Source organism: Pogona vitticeps, chromosome 5 (assembly GCF_051106095.1).
Source record: "Pogona vitticeps strain Pit_001003342236 chromosome 5, PviZW2.1, whole genome shotgun sequence".
Lineage (NCBI taxonomy): Eukaryota > Metazoa > Chordata > Lepidosauria > Squamata > Agamidae > Pogona > Pogona vitticeps.
The window spans coordinates 14,876,625-14,898,041 of record NC_135787.1 but is presented as its reverse complement, the minus strand read 5'-3'; the positions used below and the strand labels follow the sequence as shown (position 1 = coordinate 14,898,041).

Sequence of the window (21,417 nt, the reverse complement as noted above, 5' to 3'; positions counted from 1 at the left end):
ACTCAGTGTATGAAGCAAGGTAATAAAAGCCTGATCTGCAAATTCACTTTGTGAGCAGAACTAAATTTGTTCTCTTTCCTTTTTCCAACTGATCTGTTTTATGAACTCCTATAGGTGGAGCCAGGACTTGTTTTAGCAATCTTACAGAATATTACATAATAGTCTACTTCATCAATCTTGTTGAGAATGAATTCAGCCAAGAAAATACGCCTCTTTTGAACATTGCACTCTCTCTCTTGCTCTCTCGTTGATTGGTCAGGCAAAAGCAAGCCATACTGATATATCCCCATTCTAGTTTTCTGCACGTACAGTGATATGATTGTTTTACTGTCATGCAGTTTTTTTCTTGCCAGATTGCTCTGATAATCTAGCTAGGTTTGTGTAACTTCAAGAGTTTAGAAAAGTTATGAGACTTTTTGGTTAGTCCTTTTTTTTTCTTTCTTTTCTTTTTTTGAAATATAAATACTTCTGCAGCCTTAGTGATTCCCTTTCAGTGGGAAGGGCATATTTCACACTTCCCCCTTTCAGTGGGAAGGGCATATTTCACACTGAGGTTGAAATCCCTAAGCATATTAGTAGGGTGGAAGCTGCACCAAATATATACGGGATATTTGCAAGCATAGGATTGTATTACTTGGCTTTTAGTTCTTGTTTTGTTTTTTATATAACAGTTTGCAAGATAATTCCTCAAGGATAGCTCAGTGATTTAGATATCTGCCTGCAAAGCGAAAGATTAGGAGTTTGATTCCCCACTGGGCTTCCTGGGAGTATTGCTAGCCTATGTGGCCTTGGGTAAGCTGCATAGATCTAAGATGCCCCCAGAAGAAGGGAAATGCTAATCTACTTTTGAGTACTGCCTACCTAGGAAACCCTGAAAAGGGTTGCCATAAGTCAAAATTGACTTGAAAGCACATGATGATGATGATGATGATGATGATGCAAGACATGAGTAGAGTAAAATTGCTCATCATTAGACTAACAAATAGTAATGACTAGAATAGTGGTAATATATTTTCACATCTTTTTACACTAATAGGAAACAGATGTCTATGTTTACAAATAGATTCCCATTGTAGTAAAGACACACCCTTGAAAGCTTTCCCTAATTTAACTTTTGGTGACTGGCAATTTTTTGCACAAAAAGCCTGTTGTGTATCTTCTTCATCAGTGTTTTACATCCATTCCTAGAGAGGGTGCTTTCACTCTCTTTTTCTGCTTCTCTTGCTCCCCTCCCTGCATTAACTTCTCCCTAGATTAGAGGTAAATGCTATTTTTTTTTCATACAAAAAACTGATGTGTTGGCAGGTACGTTGGTAGCTCCCTGTAGACTGAATCTCTCTGCTTTGTTCCTTGTGCAGTCAGATAGAGAAAGCTGTGTGATGCCCTTGGAAAGTAGAACCAGATAGCTTAAGCATGCAAAACAAAACAAAAAAGGTAGGGATGGCAATCAATTCAGATGTCTTTCAGGGAAGCATTAAAACAGCAAAGAGTGGCTGATTTTTTCTTCTTCTCCTTTCTGTGCCATAAATTATAGATCATCTCAATAGCAGCTCTTTGCTTAGGTATGGGTGGGAGGGGAGGGGAGGTGGCTATGATTGGGTGGGATGGGCAGTGTTCCTGGTTGCTGGACGATTTCCTGGGGCCCTCCAGCTCTTCCAGTTGTTTAAATGCCAAAAGCTTGCTACGATTTGAGTTTGCGCAACGAGTGTCTTCTAACATCCCAGAGAACCTCCATAAATAGCGTTGCTCTCCCCCGACACCCAGCCAGAAAACAACCACAGGAAACCGAGGGACGTGCAGCCCGCCCAGCTTAGCTGGCACTAATTGATCTCCGACAGCACCGACTGGCTGCCAGCATCAGCTTGCTGGAGAGCATTTGCGTACCATTCATTGCTTGAAGCAGCTCAGCTTCCTCTAGGGAGAGAGTCACTGGCGGTGGTTGTCTCCTGCCAAAAGAAAGACCGTCGTTGCTGCTGCAGCCTTAGCAACAGCAGCACTTCAAGGGCTGGTGTGCTTTTGGTCTTCATACATTTTACTATCTTGAAACTCAGTTCTGTTTCGAAGGAGGACGTAGCCTTTCCCTTGCCTTGCCTGCCTTTTCAGCTCATTCAGTAACTGGGCGCTGTATCGACTGCTTAGCTTTTTTTTGTGAAACACAACCTCCGGACTTGCTGGTTGGGACCTTTTATCCAAGGAGAAAGTTTTGGGTTTTACAAAAGAAGATTTTACAGGTGAAAGAAACCGGGGAGACCAAAGAGTGTGGCTATTAAGGTCATGTTATTTTGTGTTTATCTGTACAAAAAGGTGCATCCTTGATTTTTGCACCTGCTTACTCTCCCCCCTCCTTATTTTGAACATTGTAATATATATTTTTGCTGTGGTCGTTGCAGTTTGCTGCAGCAGCGTCCGTTTCTCATTTTGTGGGGTCATTCCAGAATTTGAGCATGAAGATCCAGGAGCCTCCTAGCATTCCTGAAGCCAAATTACAGAGAAGCCAGGATGCAGATGCACAAGACGAGAACTTTGTATCCGAAGTGCCACGACTGGACTTGACCTCCTTGTGCAATGACAACAACAACTGGGAAGGTACGGTAGATGGACTGCTTGTGATTGTGAATGAAATAACTCTTTACTACAAGTGTGTGTGTGTGTGTGTGTGTGTGTGTGTGTGTGTGTCTGTGTGTGTCTGTGTGTGTGTCTGTGTATGCGCGTGTGTGCGTGCGTGTGTGTGTGTGTGTGTGCGCACATGTTCCCCTCCCCCACACTCCATTTTTGAGGAATGAGCTTCAGTGGCAGAAAATGATTTTGATGCAAAAACTGATGGAAACTGTATTGGGATAGCTTGTACAGGATAATGATTTGAAGAAAGACAAACTTAGTATGTTTTGTTTCTCCTATTTACATGCTTGATCTCTGAGGTGCTACGGGATTACAGCTTTCGCACTCCTGTGTGGTAATCCGTAGAAATGAGTTACAACCCACAGCAGTATTATCTGTCTAGCTGCAGGAGAATTCCCTTTCTCTTTCCAAACTCAAATAATAGGTACCAATAATGAAGAAAACCTGCTTAGTTTCCTGCTTCCCACAGACTTATCTGGATTCCACTCTAACTTTGTTAGAGGTGTATTCCACCATCTCCCTTCAACATCTTAAACTGATTGTTTCAGATGTTCGAGTGGCTGTTTTTCAAGTTGGCAGGATAGTGATGTTTTGCATTAGTACTTTTAATGGTTTTCATATGTCTGGGCTCACACATGCTTCCGCTGTCATAAAGTGAGAGAGGGGAGAAGGGAGGGACAGACAAAACACTTTCCCTTGTTTATTTGTGAGAAAACCACAGTCCTGAATGGCCCCTGTTTATCTTTGCTAGCTGTGGTAAATACCTTTTTAGCAAAATTGCTATTTTTGTCACTTTGCTCCTCAGTTTTTTCTGTGGATGAAGTGGCAGTGAAAACCACAGTCGTAGCACTGAAAGGCAGATGGTGTATCTAGAAACCATATAGTTGGAGATCTCAAATACAGTCCGGAATTTGATTCTTTGGGGAGTTTGGAGCCCATCTTCATTGTTGCAGTTAACAGCTGCAATTAAGACCAGTTTGTTGTTTAATTTTCTGATTGGGCTGTCTGGGAGCACAGACAAAGGGGTTCAATTTCTCATGCTGCTTCGGGATTGAAGCAAAATGCACAATATTTCATTCTTTCTAGACAGAGGCCCTTCAGAGGCGATGTTAATTTATACTTTGTTATTTATATAGCAGTTCAGATTTAAAGCAGGGTCAGATACAAAGGCTAATAGCCAAACATGCTATACTAGCAGCTGTGGGTATTCTTGGCTGAAGGCATCAGGTGACACAGCTTCTTTTTCTGCAGCCAGATAATGCATGAGGACTAGGACCTGTTCTTTTTCATCTACAGTACACCTTAGAGGAGCCCTTCAATCAGTCTTCCCTTCCATCCCCTTCATATTTTAATCAGCCATGCCTGAAAAGGGGACAGTGGTATTTTTATCTTTTCAAAGGTGACCCAGATGAGAGTTGTTCTTTCAACCCTGTGAATTCAGCTGTCTGTCAAAGAGCCTCAGTATTTCCTTCTCCATTTTATAGAACACTGATAAGATGGGGCAGTGGTTGGTTGTTGGAGAGGGAAAGAAGCAAACCAGTAAATTAGTCTTGCCCTAACCTTTGAAAAGTTGTTTATGGGTCTTAGACCTACATAATGCCCCAGTTACCATAACCAGTAACGATACAGGTTAAAGAATGCTGGGAGTTGTAGTGGAGTTGTAGTTTTCCAGTCTGTGTTCTTAGTTTATCTTAGTCTTGACCAATCTTGCGCTTCCCATAGAATCATGAAGTTGGAAGGGGCCTGTAAGGCCATCAAGTCCAACCCCCTGCTCAGTGCAAAAATACAAACCTCAGGATATCTGCCAGGTGGTTGTCTAAATTTCTCTTGAATGTCTCCAGTGCTGGAGCACTCACCACCTCTTGAGGTAACTGGTTCCATTGCTGTACTGCTCTAATAGGAAGTTTTTCCTAATATTCAACTGAAATCTGGCTTCGAGATGCATTGGACTTTGGAGCAGCTGCAGAGAGTTGCGCCTCCTCTGCCTCTGTTGTAGGAGGAACCTCAAAGTGAAGTAAAGTGAGTCAACTACTTTCCTGCTCTGGCTTTCTCAGCAGCAGGGAAGCAGGGTCACCTCTAACGGGAGAGGAATGCAGAAAGTTTGCTGCTAGAGATGGGAGTATTCATATACAAATACGAATATCCCCATGCAGCTAAAGTTAATGAGGGTCCGGGCCTGGACAACGGCCTTGCTCATCCTCCCAGTTCCTCCTGGAGTCCCACTCTCTTCCTGCTCGGCTAGCCACTCCAGGCAAGGGGAGGGAGGACGAGTCTCCCTGCACGGCTGCCGAGTGGCCAGCCAAGCAGGAAGAGAGCTGGGCTCCGAGACTGATTGGAAGGATGAGCGAGGCTGCCTCCGGACATGTGAGTGGACGGTCCAGTCCCCGGGGCCGGACCCTCGTTAACTCCAGCCGCATGGGTATATTAGTATTCGAATACCCCCAACTCTATTTGCTACCACTCCCTCTCCACCACCTGTGGCAGGCGGTTCAGTCTGTTTCTTGGCAGAAGTGGCTGTATTTTTCTCTGCATATAATACCAAGAACTGAAAATTAATATACTGTAGGGTGCCATCTTAATGCTGACTTAACTCGAGGATGATAGTACTAAATCCTATGTTATCTATTTCTTAGTAAATATGTAATAAAACTGTGTTGTGTGTGTTTAGAACTGCTGTTTCTAAGTTTGGGACAGAGGGCATGTGCCATATTTTATGGCAGGAAGTTCCCAAATCCAGGGGAGATAAATTCAAAGTAGAATTTATCTATGGGCTTGCTGGCTTATTCAGAAGTTGTAGCTGGCAGGTTGCTGGTCTTGGCTTTCCCGTGCTGTCTTGAATGCTGCTTAGAGCCCCTCCACTTATTTAGCAATGGTTAAGGAATCCCTAGTCTTCCCGCCCAAACTGTGGATGATTTGTTGGGAGGATCCTTAGTGGTTTGGCCATCATGCTGCCTTGGGCATGCAGTGACGAATTCTGAGACTTCGTCGTCCCAAACCATGGAGTCAGGGGAGGCAGCAACAGGATCTACATCTTAATTTAACAAGCTTCATTTTGTGCACTTGGTGTTTATATAAAATGTTCTATGTTATTTTATACTTGTTGAAATTTCATCTTGTAAATTACTCTGATAGAACTGCAGTTCAAAGATGGCATGCAACTTTTTTATTAGCTAGAATTAATTTTCTGTGGGTTCAGATTCTTTTGCGTTTGTCTAAACCTTCTTTAAAGCTGCAAGAGTCTCACCTTGGGAATGATGTCCTCTACTTTGTGGAGCAGAGGTCAGAATGACGTTGCCCATATTTTTGCAGCTAACAGATTCTCCCTCCCTTCCATTTTGGGGTCTTTTTTTTGTGGTGGGGTGGGAAGGGTTGCTATAACTCAGTGGTTTAGGTATGGTATCTGGCTGTGGAACCTGAGGTTGAGAGTTCAATTCCCCGCTGTGCCTCCAGGGAGAAGAACCAGCCTGTGTGGCCTTGGGAAAGCTGCACAGTCCCAGGATGCCCCCAGAAGAAAGGGATGGTAAACCACTTCTGAATGCTATCTAGCAACTCTGAAAAGAGTTATTATAAGTCAGAATTGACATAACGGCACTTTGCTCCTTAAAGCCTCTAGTTCCCCTCTCTCAGAGTTTCCACACCCTTGCTGCAAAGTACTTCTAAAAATGGTTAATGAAGACCAAATTCTTGCTTTCCTTTAATGCAGTTCATGTGAGATTCCCATTTCCTTCCCAGCAAACCACTATGTATTATTCCATTTCTTTGCGTATTTTTTTTTCCTGAATGCTGCTCCCACCTTTTCTCTTCTCTTCCTCACATGAGACTGGGCTATAATGAAGCTTTCAGGCACAAACATTATTTTGTGGGAGCAACAGGGAAGGGAAGCTTGCAACTGGAGTAGGAAAGAAAACTATGGAGATAGATTTTTTTTAAAAAAAGATATATTGCTGTCTGTGAATTCTTGCATGTGCCCAGTATTACAGTCTTGCAGTTTGATAGATATCTGAGCTATTTGTGATGGGAAAATGCAGCTCAAAGTTATTGGTGTTTTAGGTCTGTTATTCCATACACCAAGAGTTAGTGTAGCTCAGTGAGTTGGAGCAGTTTTTGCAGTGTCAGGAATATGTTCCCCCATTATGATTTCTGGGAGAGGGTACGACAGCTGACTTCACATGGGGCATGTGTGTCTGATGGAGTTACATGCCCTGCCCAGTCCCAGAGATCCACAAGAAGAAAGGGCTGATAAAGCCATGTCTTAGTACTTTATGCCTAGAAAACCCAGGAATGTTGTCATAGGTCAACTTGATGACACATATTTATTCAGCAGTATTTAATGACAAATCTTAAATTATACTACATGCAATTTAGAAGAGAGGGGCAACTTTGTTGTAACACAAGGCCCATAAATATTTTTAAGTAAGCAAGTAAGTAAGCAAGTAAATAAATATAATAAATAAATATAATAAATATAATAAATAAAAACATTTGAAAATCAGGCATAATCAGATATCCACTTCAGATTACCATTAGGAGTGAGGGAGTTTCAGAAGCAGTCATTTTTGCCTTGCCTTGCCCCTGTCAATTTTTTCTGCTTTGAGTCAACCCTGGAGAATCGTAATGGAAGCTGAGAGCTCAAAGCAGTCTTGGGCCTTCACTTGCCAACCAACATCTGCTGTTGGTGATGTTTTGGAAGCTTGAATGCTGTTTCCAAAGGAGCATGGGGACAGCGCTCTGCGTGTTGAAATGTTAATCCTGACAACATTACAGCAAAGTTTTGGCAATGAACTAAGTATTGGTTTTCAGGAATCTAAAGACACAGTGACTGGCTAGAGCAAGATCAGATCTAAGCACTTTTTCCTAAGCAGGAAAAGCATTATCTTAAAGCTCTTTATGAGTCTTTTGCACAATGCTGCTTTCCCCAAAAGTTCTACCTTTGGGGGCCATTTGTTGTTGTTTTGACTCCAAAATTACTTTTTTAGAATTAAAAGTCCAAAGCTACAAATCTTAAACTGTCTAATCCTGTGGAGCTAAGTAGGAGCATGCAAACCAGCTTAGTAAACTATCCAGATGCAAAAGGGATATCAAAATTCTTTTGGGAGCTGGTAGAAATGAGTCACAAGATAAAACTATTCCTTTTAATGTTTTCCAATATGCTAGTCACCTTGGCTTCCCACACTTTTCCTCAGCTTCCCTAAAATATCACTTTGACTTTGACCAATTAAGCCAACCAGCGGATTTGAATTCCTTTTGGTCTTTGGAGCAATAGTCCAAGATACGAGCTTTTGGTATCTTCTCTGTGAAAGTGTGATTGAATATTTATAACTTGCAATTTACCGGAAAGGGTAAGCAACCTCAGCTTCCCAGAGGCAATGTAGCATAAAATGAAATTACTCTGGCAAGATAATCCTTCTGAAAGCCTCAGAAATTTACATTTATGGACTAAAATTCCCAGATGCCATCCTAGCTAGGATAGGGTGGATTACAATATGTAAAAGTAACTTTTTCAAGCTCTTAGGGATAGGCATACTGGTGATGGTGAGTGCTTGTGGTTCAAAGTAACAGAAGCTTGGTTTCAGATCCATGGGTGGTATAAGATTTGGTGATGTCACAATGGCAACAAGGGAAGATGCAGCAAAGTATTCTGGGAAGACACAAGTAAGCCCTTAGTCAGGTAAAAGGTTTCTGTCTGTAGGTCAACAGGAGAACTGACACTGGGGCCTGAGCTTTGATCTAGTCAGAAGAAGCTTAGGGACATTTGCTGTAGCACTGTAGACTCCAGACAGTTGTTACATGGAGGCGTCTGGTACTGAGCCCTGTCAAATATGGGTTGCTTCACTTCTTTAAGACTCCCTTGTCTAATGTTCTTTTCCAGGTCTGATGCTCGATATATTTCTTATCTGGACTATCCAGGTACTCAGCCTAGAGATGTATAAAAATACACAAAGCTTGGAAAAGCTGGGGGAATCTGAGAATTACAATCCAAGAAAGGAACTTCCCTAGACTCTGGCTATGCCCGATATTGCTGTATTGGTGTAGCATCTGAAGAATGGCTTCTTCTGTGCTGTCGTAGAACCTGATTAAAGCATACTAAGCCCACCAGTGTACATGTCTTTGCCCAGTCTGTCATTGACATTCCCTTGGTACAGCAAATCTCAGAATAGGTGTTGCACCAGCATCGTACTGTGTGACACATACTTTGTAAGAGTCTTGCGGATTCTCAGATGAGAACCATTTCTGCAGATTCTCAGACATGTTCCAGTATATAAGATAATTGAACATGTAGCTTTTTTTTCTCTCTTAAGTTTTTTTAATTTTTTGTTAATTTGGTTTAATATATTTGCAGTAGTATTCTGTAATAAGCGAGGAAGGCAGTTGCCATGTGTGCTCAACAGAACAAACAAACAAGATGAGAGAAGTAAGCATTGCAGCATTTCAGATTAGATGCTCAACTTCAGAAGAAGCTTTCGGGTTGAGAAGATTTGACAATTCTGCATTATAAAATGGCCTGAACCGAGTTTGAAAAGATCCATCATAATTTTCTTACATGTGAAAAAGCTGGAATATATTCCCATGGGGCATTTTGTCAATTGATTAGTTCTCTTAATGTGCTGTCTTATCTCAAGAGGACAGTAGTTTTGGCAGCAACTATAATGGTATGCATAAAACCTATCAAGCCAACAGAACACTAATCTTTGCTCTTCAGAAGCAAATGGATTTTAAATTTTGGACATGAAACAAACTGGGTTGTCAGAGGAAGAAAAGTAAATGTTATACCCACTTTGCCATCTTGCTGTTTATTTTGCAGTATTTGAGCATGCTTTGTTGAACGTGTTTAAGCGTTTGTTAAAAACCAAAATCATATCCAGTAATGGGGGAAAGAAATCAGATAGAAACTTAACGCTAGCATTTGGTGGGTTTCATAAAGGCGTACATATTGCATGACATTTATCACCTGGGGAAAGTCAAAGCATGCCACTTGAGAGCTGTGCAATTTAGCAAAAGTTATTCTCAGCAGTTATCCCAAGCCTGTAAATTATCATCTTTCAAATATTTGACATTGTTCTTTCTGAATTACAATGGAACTGCTAGGAGTGATAGCCCAAAATGGTGGACTTTTCTGATCTCTGGTTCCTCTGGTATCAATGAAATCCATCTAGACGGTGAATCTGCAGCTGCCACCATCCCACACATCTCTTGTCTGTCTAATAAAAGTGTGTGTCCTTTGAGGGTTCCCCATCCTTGCAGGCAGAGGCCATTGAATTGGCTGTGGGAAGGCCCTGGGCATGATGAAATTGCTTGATGTTGTCAGAGAGATTCAGATCAGCAATTACATCAGACAACCTTGAGGTATTTGTAGCGCCCTTGCAGGTCACTGCTGTTGCTGAAGTAAGTTACTTTACTTTATTTAATTTATATTCCATACCCCCCCCCCCCGAGCTGGGATGCAAAATGACTTTACAAACTGCATCATGCTGGAGTTGTTTTAATGAAATTGTGTTTGAAATTCATGGCTTAAAGCCATCTTAGGACTACGAGGAGTATAAACCAATGTGTGCTTTTGGAGAGGCAGGGTAAAAATGGTCTGATGATTGCTCTAGAACCATGGAAACTGTGCCTGGTGTATCAGCACAGGAATGTGATAGGTTGGATACTTTGGTTTTTTTGTTACCTGGCTGTGGGAGTTTGATTTTCCACTGTGCCTCCCTTACGGGCTGGGCTCAAAGATTCATAGGGTTCCCTTTCAGCTCTGCACTTCTAAGATGATAATGATCATTATTACCAACCTTATACTGAATCAGGCTCCTGACCCATTGGTTCCCAAATGTGGTATATCCAATGTTCTTGGACTGCAACTCTAAAAAGCCGTGGTTCAGAAGACCATCTGGAGGCACACATTTAGGAGCCCTGCATTTCACCCAATATTGTTTATACAGATCAGCAGCAGGTCTCCAGAGTGTAAGGTAGGAGTCTTTCCTAATTAACCCTTGGAGATAATTTGGGTTGAATCTGCACCTTCTGTGTGTAGAGTAGCTTTGCCACTGATCTACAAACATCTGATTAATGACTTACTAATGATCACAGATTCCAGACATATTCCTATCAAGGAGTTGCACACACACACACCCCAGAGAGTCCTAATAATAACAAAATGGGCCCCCCTGCTCTAAGGACTGACCCACACTGATGTAGAGTTGTGGGAAAACATTCCATTTTGATGCCAGTAAATTAAACCTGTTGGCCTGCTGTAATGCATTGATCATAAGAGAGAGTTTGGAAATGTCATTTCATGCAAAATAAAGCTGTGAGAGTTTCGACAGGGATCAGATGTTATGACTGTAACACATCAGTCCATTCTCCCTTTCAGTATCTTTCCATGTGTATCCAGGACCAATTTGAAGTTGTGTTTTTTCTTTTTCTTTTGTTTTTTACTTCCAAAGTTCTGCGCAGCTTAGACTTCAATCTTCTGAGCAATAAAAATGTTTTAACTATTTTAAATCACCCTGCAGGGTGTGCTTAGCTCTTAATAGTTCCTTTTAGCATTGTTTCAGTTACTATGTCTTTGGTTGTTGTGGGTTTTTCGGGCTCTTTGGCCGTGTTCCGAAGTTTGTTCTTCCTAATGTTTCGCCAGTCTCTGTGGCCGGCATCTTCAGAGGACAGTGCTATCCTCTGAAGATGCCGGCCTCAGAGACTGGCGAAACATCAGAAAGAACAACCTTCAGAACACAGCCAAAGAGCCTGAAAAACCCACAACAATCATTAGGTCCCGTCCGTGAAATTCTTCGTGAATACTATGGCTTTGTTCAGTTTTTATACTGTGGTATGTTTCATTGGTCTGCTGCAATTTCTGTTGTTTTATTATTCTGTTTTTAACTGTTGTCCAACATCTGGAGAATCAGTTTTATGAGACCTATAGTGAATATGAATAAGGCTTGCTGATACATATGATAAAAAGCTTATTGTTAAATATAGTGAATAAATATGAGTAAACAGACATACTGGTACATATTTCTTATATTCATTACACGTCTCATAAAACAATTGTGAAATATTAAAAGGTGGTTACCAGATTCTTACTCAGAGTTCTCTCCCACTTGATTTCCAGAGCCTATCCCGGCCTTTTCCTCCTGGCAGCGCGATGACTTAGATTCGGACGAAGCTCACCTCTCCCCTCAGGCTGGCCGCCTTATTCGCCAGCTTTTGGATGAAGATAGTGACCCAATGCTCTCCCCTCGTTTCTATGCCTATGGGCAAAGTCAGCAGTACCTGGATGATACAGAAGTGCCTCCTTCCCCTCCCGATGCCCATTCATTCATGAGGTAGGTCAGTAAGTGGTTACCTCTGAAACGGAGGTGGAGAACCTTTTTGAGGTGATAACTCAAAACCTCATCTCTCTAGTCTCTTACGGGCTGGCTGACAACAAGGGGCATGCCATTGCCAGCTAAGCTATGGAGATCTCTCGCCAGTCTGTATGTCACTCATGCCCTGTATCTCTTCTGAATGTGTAGGACAGTTGGGGAGACCCACCCATCTTGGCTGGATCGGGGACTCTAATGACTGGTGGTGATAGCAGATTCCCTTCCCTGTTCTAAAGGGAACCAAGAATGTCCTCCAGGAAAGGCATAACTAGGGCTTAAGCTTGCAGGAGACACATATGTGCTTCAGAATGAGAGGAGTGGGACTTGGACTAAAATATCGTAGCAGGACTGCTACAGGATTTCAGCTCCCCCAGCCCAAGTGGAGAATTCTGCTCCCCCCCCCCCGGCACACATCCCAGGTCTTGTTTTCCCACATTTCTGTTCCAAATAATACATACCAGTTTGCAGCCAACAAGAATAATTTGCTCTCAAAGGACTATTTTCTTTTGCATTTTCAGAGAGGGGAGAATATGATAAACCTGTTTTGTGTGTGTGTATGTTTAAAGAAACAGCTTCTACATCTGTAAACTTTTTGGCTCCCCTGAACACGCTGATACCTACCAGTTGTTTTTCATTGATAATTTGGACTCCATTCCTCTCAGCATTCACAGTCAGAGTTCACAATTAAAGATGGAATGGAGCAACACTGTGGAAGAGGGGACACACACTGTGTTTTACTTCTGTAAAAAATAACTCCCTGTGAGTAGAAAACTAGAACAGTGAAGAGCAGCAGAGCCTAATCCTTTTCACCTTGATATGTTAAGGTGCATAAATCCGGTTACTGTACCAGGTCTCAGCTAGAGTAACCCCATTAAATCAGTTGCTGGATGAGGAGTCAACAACACTCATGTGCATCTCCTCGAGATGGGACTGCCAACTGGATACAAACTTTCCATGGAAAGGGGAGATATGGTATTTCCCTACCTACCAGCCCTGAGTGTCTGTGCTGACTATGGAAATCTATTGGTTTTAACCCCAACAAATAATTTTTACAAGCTCTGAGTATAGTACCATATATTTCTACATTGAGAACTTGTCAGGTTTAATCATATTTACCTCCAGTGATGGCAGAAAGTGAGGAGGAATTAAAGAACCTCTTAATGAGGGTGAAAAGCACAAAAAAATAGTCTGAAGCTGAACCTAAAAGAAAACTAGGATCATGGCCACTGGTCCCATCACCTCCTTGAAAATAGAAAGGGAAGATATGGAGGCAGTGACAGAGTTAACCTTCTTGGTTAACCTTCTTGGGCTCCCTGATCACTGGAGATCAGCAGCCATGAAATTAAAAGACGCCTGCTTCTTAAGGAGGATAGCAATGAGAAACCTAGATAGCATCTAAAAAAGCAGAGACATTACCTTGTCAACAAAGGTCAGCATAGTCAAAGCTATGGTTTTTCCAGTAGCGATTTATGGAAGTGAGAGCTGGACCATAAAGAAGGCTAACCACCGAAGAATTGATGCTTTTGAATAGTGGTGCTGAAGGAGACTCTTGAGAGTCCTCTGGACTGCAAGGAGATCACATTTATCTGTTCTGAAGGAAATCAACTCTGAATGCTCACTGGGATGACAGATCCTGAAGCTGAAGCTCCAATACTTTAGCCATCGCATGAGAAGACTCCCTGGAAAAGACCCTGATGTAGGGAAAGTTGAAGGCAAGAGAAGAAGGGGACGACAGAGGATGAGATGGTTGGGCAGTGTCACCAAAGTTCCCAACATGAATTTGACCCAATTCCGGGAGGCAGTGGAAGACAGGAGGGTCTGTTGTTCTCTCGTCCAAAGAGTCGGACACGACTTAACGACTAAACAACAACAACAAAAAGTGAGATCAGGTGTCAGATGGTGAGAAAGACCTCTGCCAAAGACCTACTGTCAGTCAAAATAAACATTGCTGGGCAAGGTAGACATACACCTGACCTGTTATAAAGTGATTTTCCATCCCTCTATGTCAAAACATATGTGTTTGTGTCAGGAAGTTTGCTTTCTCATGTTAGTATGCAAATATCAAGATGGGCAACATTGGTTGTTCCAAGGACCACTTTTGTGTCTCCAGAAACCTCCAGGGGTTGACCAAAATGTCAACCAAAAAAAAAAAAAGAAAGAGCAAACCATGGAATTGGAAGTGGTCAGAAGTCTACTTCCAGCTTAAAAAATTGCATTTCAGATAGTAAACAGTGCAGGAGGGGCTGTGACCTATTGAAAAGTTGAATTGCTACTTGTGTAAGTTTCCAGGAACTTAAGTCCCCTTTTTTGCCAAAAAAGGGGGCATAGGAGAGTTGGGGGCCTATGGCTGTACTTTGTCCCACCATGACTTACACCAATTAATCCTGCAACAAGTGCTATCCGTCACCTTCATTACAGGAGAAGAAGTTCTTCATTGGGATCTTATGAAGATGACAGGGAAGATTTGACGCCAGCGCAGCTGACCCGTAGGATCCAAGGGTTGAAGAAAAAGATCAGGAAGTTTGAAGAAAAATTTGAAGAGGAGAGGAAATATCGGGTGAGTCGCTGGAAACCTTTGTTTCTCCGGCATCCAAAGCTGTCGGGATTTGAATCTATGCCCCCCTCTTGCCATGATGAGAAGTGTTATCTGCCTGAATATTTTCACGGGTTGTCCTGCAAAGTGGCAAAGTTCTCAAGCTGGTTGTGTTCAACATGAAAGGTTGACAATCTTCTGTGGTCTTTCATTCCCAGGGTGCAGTCTTATGTCATTGAAGCCCAATGCCCACAGAGGAAATGGTTGATAGTCCTTTTAAGACCTTTCATTCTTAGACTGCAATCCACTGGGCACAGATCATGTGATGAATATCTGAGTAAAATGTGCATAGATCACACTTTCAGTCCATATGCAGTTATTCAGAAATGTCACAGTTTTATATAAAGCAAATGGTAGATCTGTGTATCCAACTACATATATTTCACTTTTATACCCTGGCCTTTCTCATGTCTTGGGGCCTGTGAAGAATCTGTGACATTTGCAGATTAAGGTATTTATACTTTTTGGATGGAATTCTAATAATGACATGGCCCTAATTTTAGAATGTAATTTATTCTGAGTTCTGTTCAGAGCGTATTGGATACTAAAAGTGTAAAAAGGGGACGTGCAAGTCAGGGGTGCCACAACAGTCCTGCAAAACATACGTATTACAGGCAAACACGGTTCTGGCTGTTACGCAATTTGCACTGAAACACGTACAGTGGTGCCTCACTAGACAGTTACCCCGCATGACAGTTTTTTCGCTAGACATTGACTTTTTGCGATCGCTATAGTGATTCACAAAACAGTGATTCCTACGGGGAAACTTCGCTGGACAATGTTTGGTCCCTGCTTCGCAAACCGATTTTTGTTAGACGACGATTTTGACAGCTCCCTCTGTGCTTGCAAAACAGGTGTTTTCGGGACCTAAGCTTCACAAGACAGCGATTTAAACAGCTGATCGGTGGTTCGCAAAGCGGCTTTCCTATGGCCGATCTTCACTAGACAATGATAATTCTTCCCCATTGGAACGCATTAAACAGGTTTCAGTGCATTCCAATGGGGAAATGCTTTTCGCTAGACAATGATTTCGCTAAACAGCGATTTCAGTGGAACGGATTATCATCGTCTAGCGAGGCACCACTTGTAAAAGTATCCTATGCAATCCTCTGCTTTCATTTCTGATGTCTCCATTAGCACAAAATGACACACACACCCCTCTGTTTCTGCCCTCTTGCAGCCCTCACACAGTGACAAAGCAGCTAACTTGGAGGTACTGAAGTGGACAAATGACCTTGCAAAATTTCGAAAGCAGCTGAAAGGTAGGAGTCCTGAGGTCCTCACCCAAGATTTATCGACATTGCTCTGCCGTGCTTCCCTTGGTTTTTCTTTTCTTTTTAAGCCCCTTCCTGGAAATCCACTCTCTTTTTCTCTTCCAAAACCAGAATCAAAACTGAAGATGTCAGAGGAAGACCTGGCTCCTGTCATGCGTCAGCGTAGCAATACACTCCCCAAAAGTTTTGGCTCTCAGCTGGAGAAGGAGGAAGACAAGAAGCAAGAGCTGTCTGATAAGTCAACAAAACCAGCTGTGGAGGCAACTCTGGAATCCATCCAGAAAAAGCTGCAGGAGAAAAGGACTGAGGCAAACCGACCCGAGGACATTAAGGTATAATTGAAAAGATGGAGTGGTTTCCATCATCAAGCAAAATGAAAATTGTTACGATAAATCAAGAATTCTGGAATTCATGCATACGTTGAACAGGTGTGAATATAAATAGGCTGATGTGTGCCATCAGATCATTAAAGAATATCCAGATCTTTGCATGATCGTAATGAATAAAACCCAGAGTGAAACAATTGATTCAATATGTACTGTAGAATCATTCACTTTCAGCCTAATGGTTGGCATCTGTCAAACTATAATGAAAGCACTGATAAACACCTGGTGGGGATTTGCACACCAGTTAATGAAATTTTAATATGTACAAATAACATTGATAACTTTAGTATAGTTGCTTAAAGTATTATCAGCTCTTCTTTCAAAGTCGATAGGGAGATATTTGGCAAATCTACTTTGGAATGAAAATTACCTTTGTTTTGCTGCATTCTTACTACGTTCTGGAACTACTCTTGTGTCTGAAGCCACAGAAAGTGTGGAAAAGCTGTGTTTTGGAACTACAATACCCAGGATCCTCTAGCCATGCTAGCTGGGAGATTCTGGAAGCATTAATCCAAATAAAATAACCTTTTCACACTCTGGTGAGGTATTTTGCTTCTGTTGTTGCAAATTTTGTATCAGCCTTCCCTTTAATGCTCCTTTCTTCCAATTCTTCTTGTCCACAGGAGCTCCTTCAGGTGCAAAATATTTGTTGTAAATGGGAGTCTTGGGGTATCGGTTCCATCCTAAGGGACTGGGATGGGACAGGCACATATTACTAGAAATTGAAGTTTTCCAGGTTATGCTGTAAGTTCTCATTCTCTCTCTTTGCTCTCCCCTCCTTCCTCTTTTCCTTGGTTGCTTGATGCAGGACATGACTAAAGACCAGATAGCAGCAGAGAAGGTGGCTCTTCAGAAAGCTCTCTTGTCTTATGAGAGCATCCATGGAAGACCAGTAAGTAGAGCAGCGTTCGTATTGATAATACAGCTGATATTATAGCTTCACACCTATGTCCAAGTGTTAAATTGGGGGAGTTTTGCTATTTAGTTAACATGTACTTTTTTTTCTGGGGAAGACTCTTGAGAGTCCCCCGGACTGCAAAGAGAACAAACCTGTCCATTTTGAAGGAAATCAATCCTGAGTGCTCACTGGAAGGACAGATCCTGAAGCTGAGGCTCCAGTACTTTGGCCATCTCATGAGAAGAGAAGACTCCCTGGAAAAGACTACAACCGTAGACTTTACTTCCCAATTTCATTCAGTTTCTGTGATGAATAATCACCTTACCTATTCAACAGCTAAAATGAAATTTGTGCTTCTTACACAAATATTTAAATGTCTTATTTATTTATTTATTTATTTATTTATTTATTCATTCATTCATTCATTCATTCATTCATTCATTCATTCATTCATTCATTCATTCAATTTCTATACTGCCCACCTGACCATCAAAGGCCGTTCACAAACAAATAAAATAACAAATAACACTTTCAATAAACCCACAAAACATAACAATACAGAAAATCAAATTAAACGTATCAGTCAAATTAAACTAAGAAGGGGACAACATTAAAACATTAAAAACAAGGTGGCAGAATAGATAACTTCAACGCTGAAAGAACCACTGTGCTCTGTTGATGTAGTATCCAGGAATGCATGTCTAAATAGCCATGTTTTCAGAGACCTCTTTAAAATGGGAGTGTATTACAGAAGTGAGGAGCAACCACCAAGAACGCTGGTTTTTGGTCCAAACTCAATAGCCCTGCAAACATTTTGCTGTTGGTTTTTTTAAAAAAATGTGTATAAACAAGGCTTGAAATAGAGATGTGAAATTTTAAACTTAAAGTATGAAAACAAAATGGTCAAAAAGCTGAAAAGCCAATCTGATCCTTGAGAAGCCATCAGATTCCCTAGTTCAGGACAGCCTTTTTCTCTCACAACTGGATGTTGTAATTGGACTGTTGTTGTTCCACCATTTTTAAAAGACCCACCAATACTAATGTGGGAAACGCCTGGAAGAAAGAGCCTAGACTTAATTTTCAGCATGAATTCCCGGCTTTCTATTGTTCTCCTCATGTGCTTGGCATCATATTGTGTGCCATATTATGGGCCTCCTGTTGCTAGCCTCATATTATTTGCCAGTTTTTCAGTATTCATCAGAACAAGCTGTTGATCCAAATTGCCATCATGAGGACCATTTCACACCATCTGCTTTTGAATGGGTGCAGATTATACACCCACAAAGTGTTCTGTAATCTTTGGCAACTAACTGCGCTGCTCATGACCATTCTGTGTTTTCTCTACATTGATCATTCAAAAACTGTTGGGAAATTGAAATGTAAGGAGCACAATTTGGAGTGATGAACAGAGTCCTATCTGGTTATTTTGAAGACAACAGTTAGTGTTGTTTTCCTCCATTCATTGTTCTGATGACATTTTTTGTTGTTGCAGATTTTGTTCCTATTTTTGTTGTGCCTGAAATATATACTATTCTGTCTATTGTTTAAGCATTACAATTGTTCTGTTTTTTTTTTTATAGCAATCGTGTTTCACATTCTCAACATGATTATTACTGTGAACCCTGCCATTATAATTTTAAAGAGTTCTACAGTAGCAATGGGAAGAAAGCAATTCCAAAATAAATAGCTCAGGTTGGCTCTGATTTCTTGGTTGTACCATTAACATCATTTTGCTAATACAGAACAGTGCAAAAGACATTGATTCCCAAAGTGAACTTTCTGTAACAGCTTGTGACTTTCATAATTTATTCTTTGTAATATGTGACACTTTGCCTGCCAGACAATAAGCCTGTCTGTTAATTGTCGATAAACACAACAAAGATAACCAGGGCAGCCTTTTAGACAAAATGGAGCCAGCCATGGACCTTGAACTTGAATCGCTGAGAGATAGGAAGGCATTTCTTTTCCGTGTTGGTGAAAGTTATCTTTGAACTGCATTAAAAAATACAAACATCAGGCCAGTAAACCACAAGCAGCAGATCATAAAACAAAGATAAAATCAGCAGCAAAAAATAAAAACACTGCAGCATATATACAAGCACGATAAACGTTGAACCAGCAGCAAAAGAGGAGAGTGCTTGATCAAAATTCTTAAAGTGCATGGGAAAATTAAAAGAAGTTATGTGTTGTCCCAAAGACTCTAACTAGGTATTAGGATAGTCTCTCTCGGAACGACTTTTCCAAGGTATGATGCCTCCACTGAAAATACCTTCTCATTTATTGTCACCTGCCTCAACTTGTTTGGTGGAGACACCTGAGAGAGTTTCTCAGATGATGACCTGCCTCCAAGCCCTTTATAACCATCCCAAACCAACATATAAACATACTGGTCTAGAAATCTGTTAATAAGACATTAGTGCAGCTGGGTGATACAGAACGTAAAATTCTGCTTTCAGTTCTCTTACGGAATGTCATTGACAGTCAAGTCCCCTGACTTTGACTGGTGTCACAAAAAGTGTACATTGCTCAGATGGCAATTATTAATCTCCAGCCCTTCTGAGAATGAGAAAGTAGTAGGTTAAGGGAACAAACTGAGTTGGTATGGGGAGATGGGCATCTAGGAGTTCTAAGGACCAATACATTCCCTTATATATGGTACCCATTTAAGCTCCTTGCCTTTGATGCCAACATTCATGTCCCTAGGTGAACCGCCTTCATACATGGACATGGAGGGACATTGCTCATTCTAAAATCTATTTTCAAAGCCTGTTCGATCAGGTCATTCCTTCTCACAACTGATGGAGCAGAGGGTAATGGGATGATATGTGATAGAAAAGCTTAGTTGCTACCTGCAAACCTGTTGCCACCACACTCCTTCCACTGACCATGTTTTCCTTCTGTTCAGGTAACAAAACATGAACGGCAGATGATGAAGCCCCTCTATGACAGATACCGCTTGGTCAAGCAGATCCTCTCTCGGGCCAACACCATCCCTATTATCGTAAGTCTGCAACTTGTCTGGGTATCTCGTTTGACCAGGGTGGCAGGGAGCTTCTTCTCTCTCTGTGCTGCATTGTCCCCCTTGCCTCAGTCTAAAATATTTTCCTCCATGTAGTAAAACCTAGATGGGCATGTGTGTACCATGATGAAGCAATGGGAAGAATAGAAGGCAGGCCCCATGGTGCGGGGTACTTTTTTGGTGTGCCAAATTAGACACACAAGAGGATAATGGGTAACATGTTATGGTTTACATGGAGTTTAGAGTTTGAGGACTCTGATCTGAATGGGAGACACCTCACCCCTCCATTTCAGAATGACACACACTGCCTGCCTAAACCACAATTTCCTCAGGACTTAACGACCCCCACTTGTGGTTTTCTACTGCCTTGCATGAGTAGTGGGGCACAAGAACATAAGAAGAGCCCTGCTGGATCAGGCCAAGGGCCCCTCTAGTTGCAGCTTCCTGTATCTCACAGTGGCCCCACCAGATGCCTCTGGGAGCACACGAGACCACGAGATACCTGTCTCCTGACACCCCTCCCCTGCATCTGGCAGAAAGCAATGTGAATTCATCCCAGAGGTACATATACCTCCTTGGCAATTTGATACGATGATGAGCATGAGCTGATTGGGGAGAGTCATGGATTGAGCATGAACTCTTTGTACAAAATAATACCATCTAGACTATGATATTTGGAAGAGTTATGTTTTGGGTTATAACTCCCAGAGATCCCCCCGACTTTGGTGGCCACTTGTCATTTTGGCTGAGGGATTTCTGAGAATGTAATTCCCCCAAAAGAGTAGTGCGTTCAAGTTCTGAGAATATATTGTCTCTAAAGAGTAGAGCAGAACAGTCATCTTGCGTACACTTGCACCCCTGTTCTCCTTGAGTTTCTGTTGGCACTCTGGACTGCTGCTTGCAGTGGCTGCTGAGCCAAGAATGTTTCTATTCCTTGGCTTGTGTTGCTTCCAGCAAAACCTGCACCCTGCCACGGAAACTGTCCTTGAGACTCCTTGGCTGATGGGAGCAAGCCAGCGGGCTTCCTGTCTCTGACCCCGAGAGCAGAAAGGACAACAGATATAATAACAGCTATAATTCCTTCCCTCAGACAGATTTGGTCTACCAGAAAGAGAGAGAGAGTGGTCCTGTTTGTGCAGAATCCAGTCCCTTCTGCCCCCGGCTTCTGTAAAACAAAATATCTGTAAGCAGAAACTCTAAATTCTGCAGCTAAGGAAAGAGAATTAACATACTGTTCACATTTTGGATGTTTGGGCATTGATGGTTACAGCAACA

General features: G+C 41.9%; 1 protein-coding gene across 9 annotated transcripts in view; it reads left to right on the top strand.

Annotated features, from left to right (window-relative positions):
* Positions 1-21,417, top strand: part of FAM13A (family with sequence similarity 13 member A) — a 177,466-nt gene that overhangs the window by 145,617 nt on the left and 10,432 nt on the right. For 5 of the 9 annotated variants that reach the window (XM_073001961.2, XM_078394558.1, XM_073001960.2 and 2 more), the window contains 7 exons: positions 2,391-2,586; positions 11,720-11,933; positions 14,391-14,529; positions 15,746-15,827; positions 15,951-16,171; positions 17,034-17,117; positions 20,029-20,124. In XM_073001961.2, the coding sequence (XP_072858062.2) occupies positions 2,391-2,586; positions 11,720-11,933; positions 14,391-14,529; positions 15,746-15,827; positions 15,951-16,171; positions 17,034-17,117; positions 20,029-20,124 (1,032 nt within the window). The remainder of the gene's footprint in view (positions 1-2,390; positions 2,587-11,719; positions 11,934-14,390; positions 14,530-15,745; positions 15,828-15,950; positions 16,172-17,033; positions 17,118-20,028; positions 20,125-21,417) is intronic. The other 4 variants (XM_078394557.1, XM_073001962.2, XM_078394560.1 and 1 more) reach the window with 1 other exon arrangement.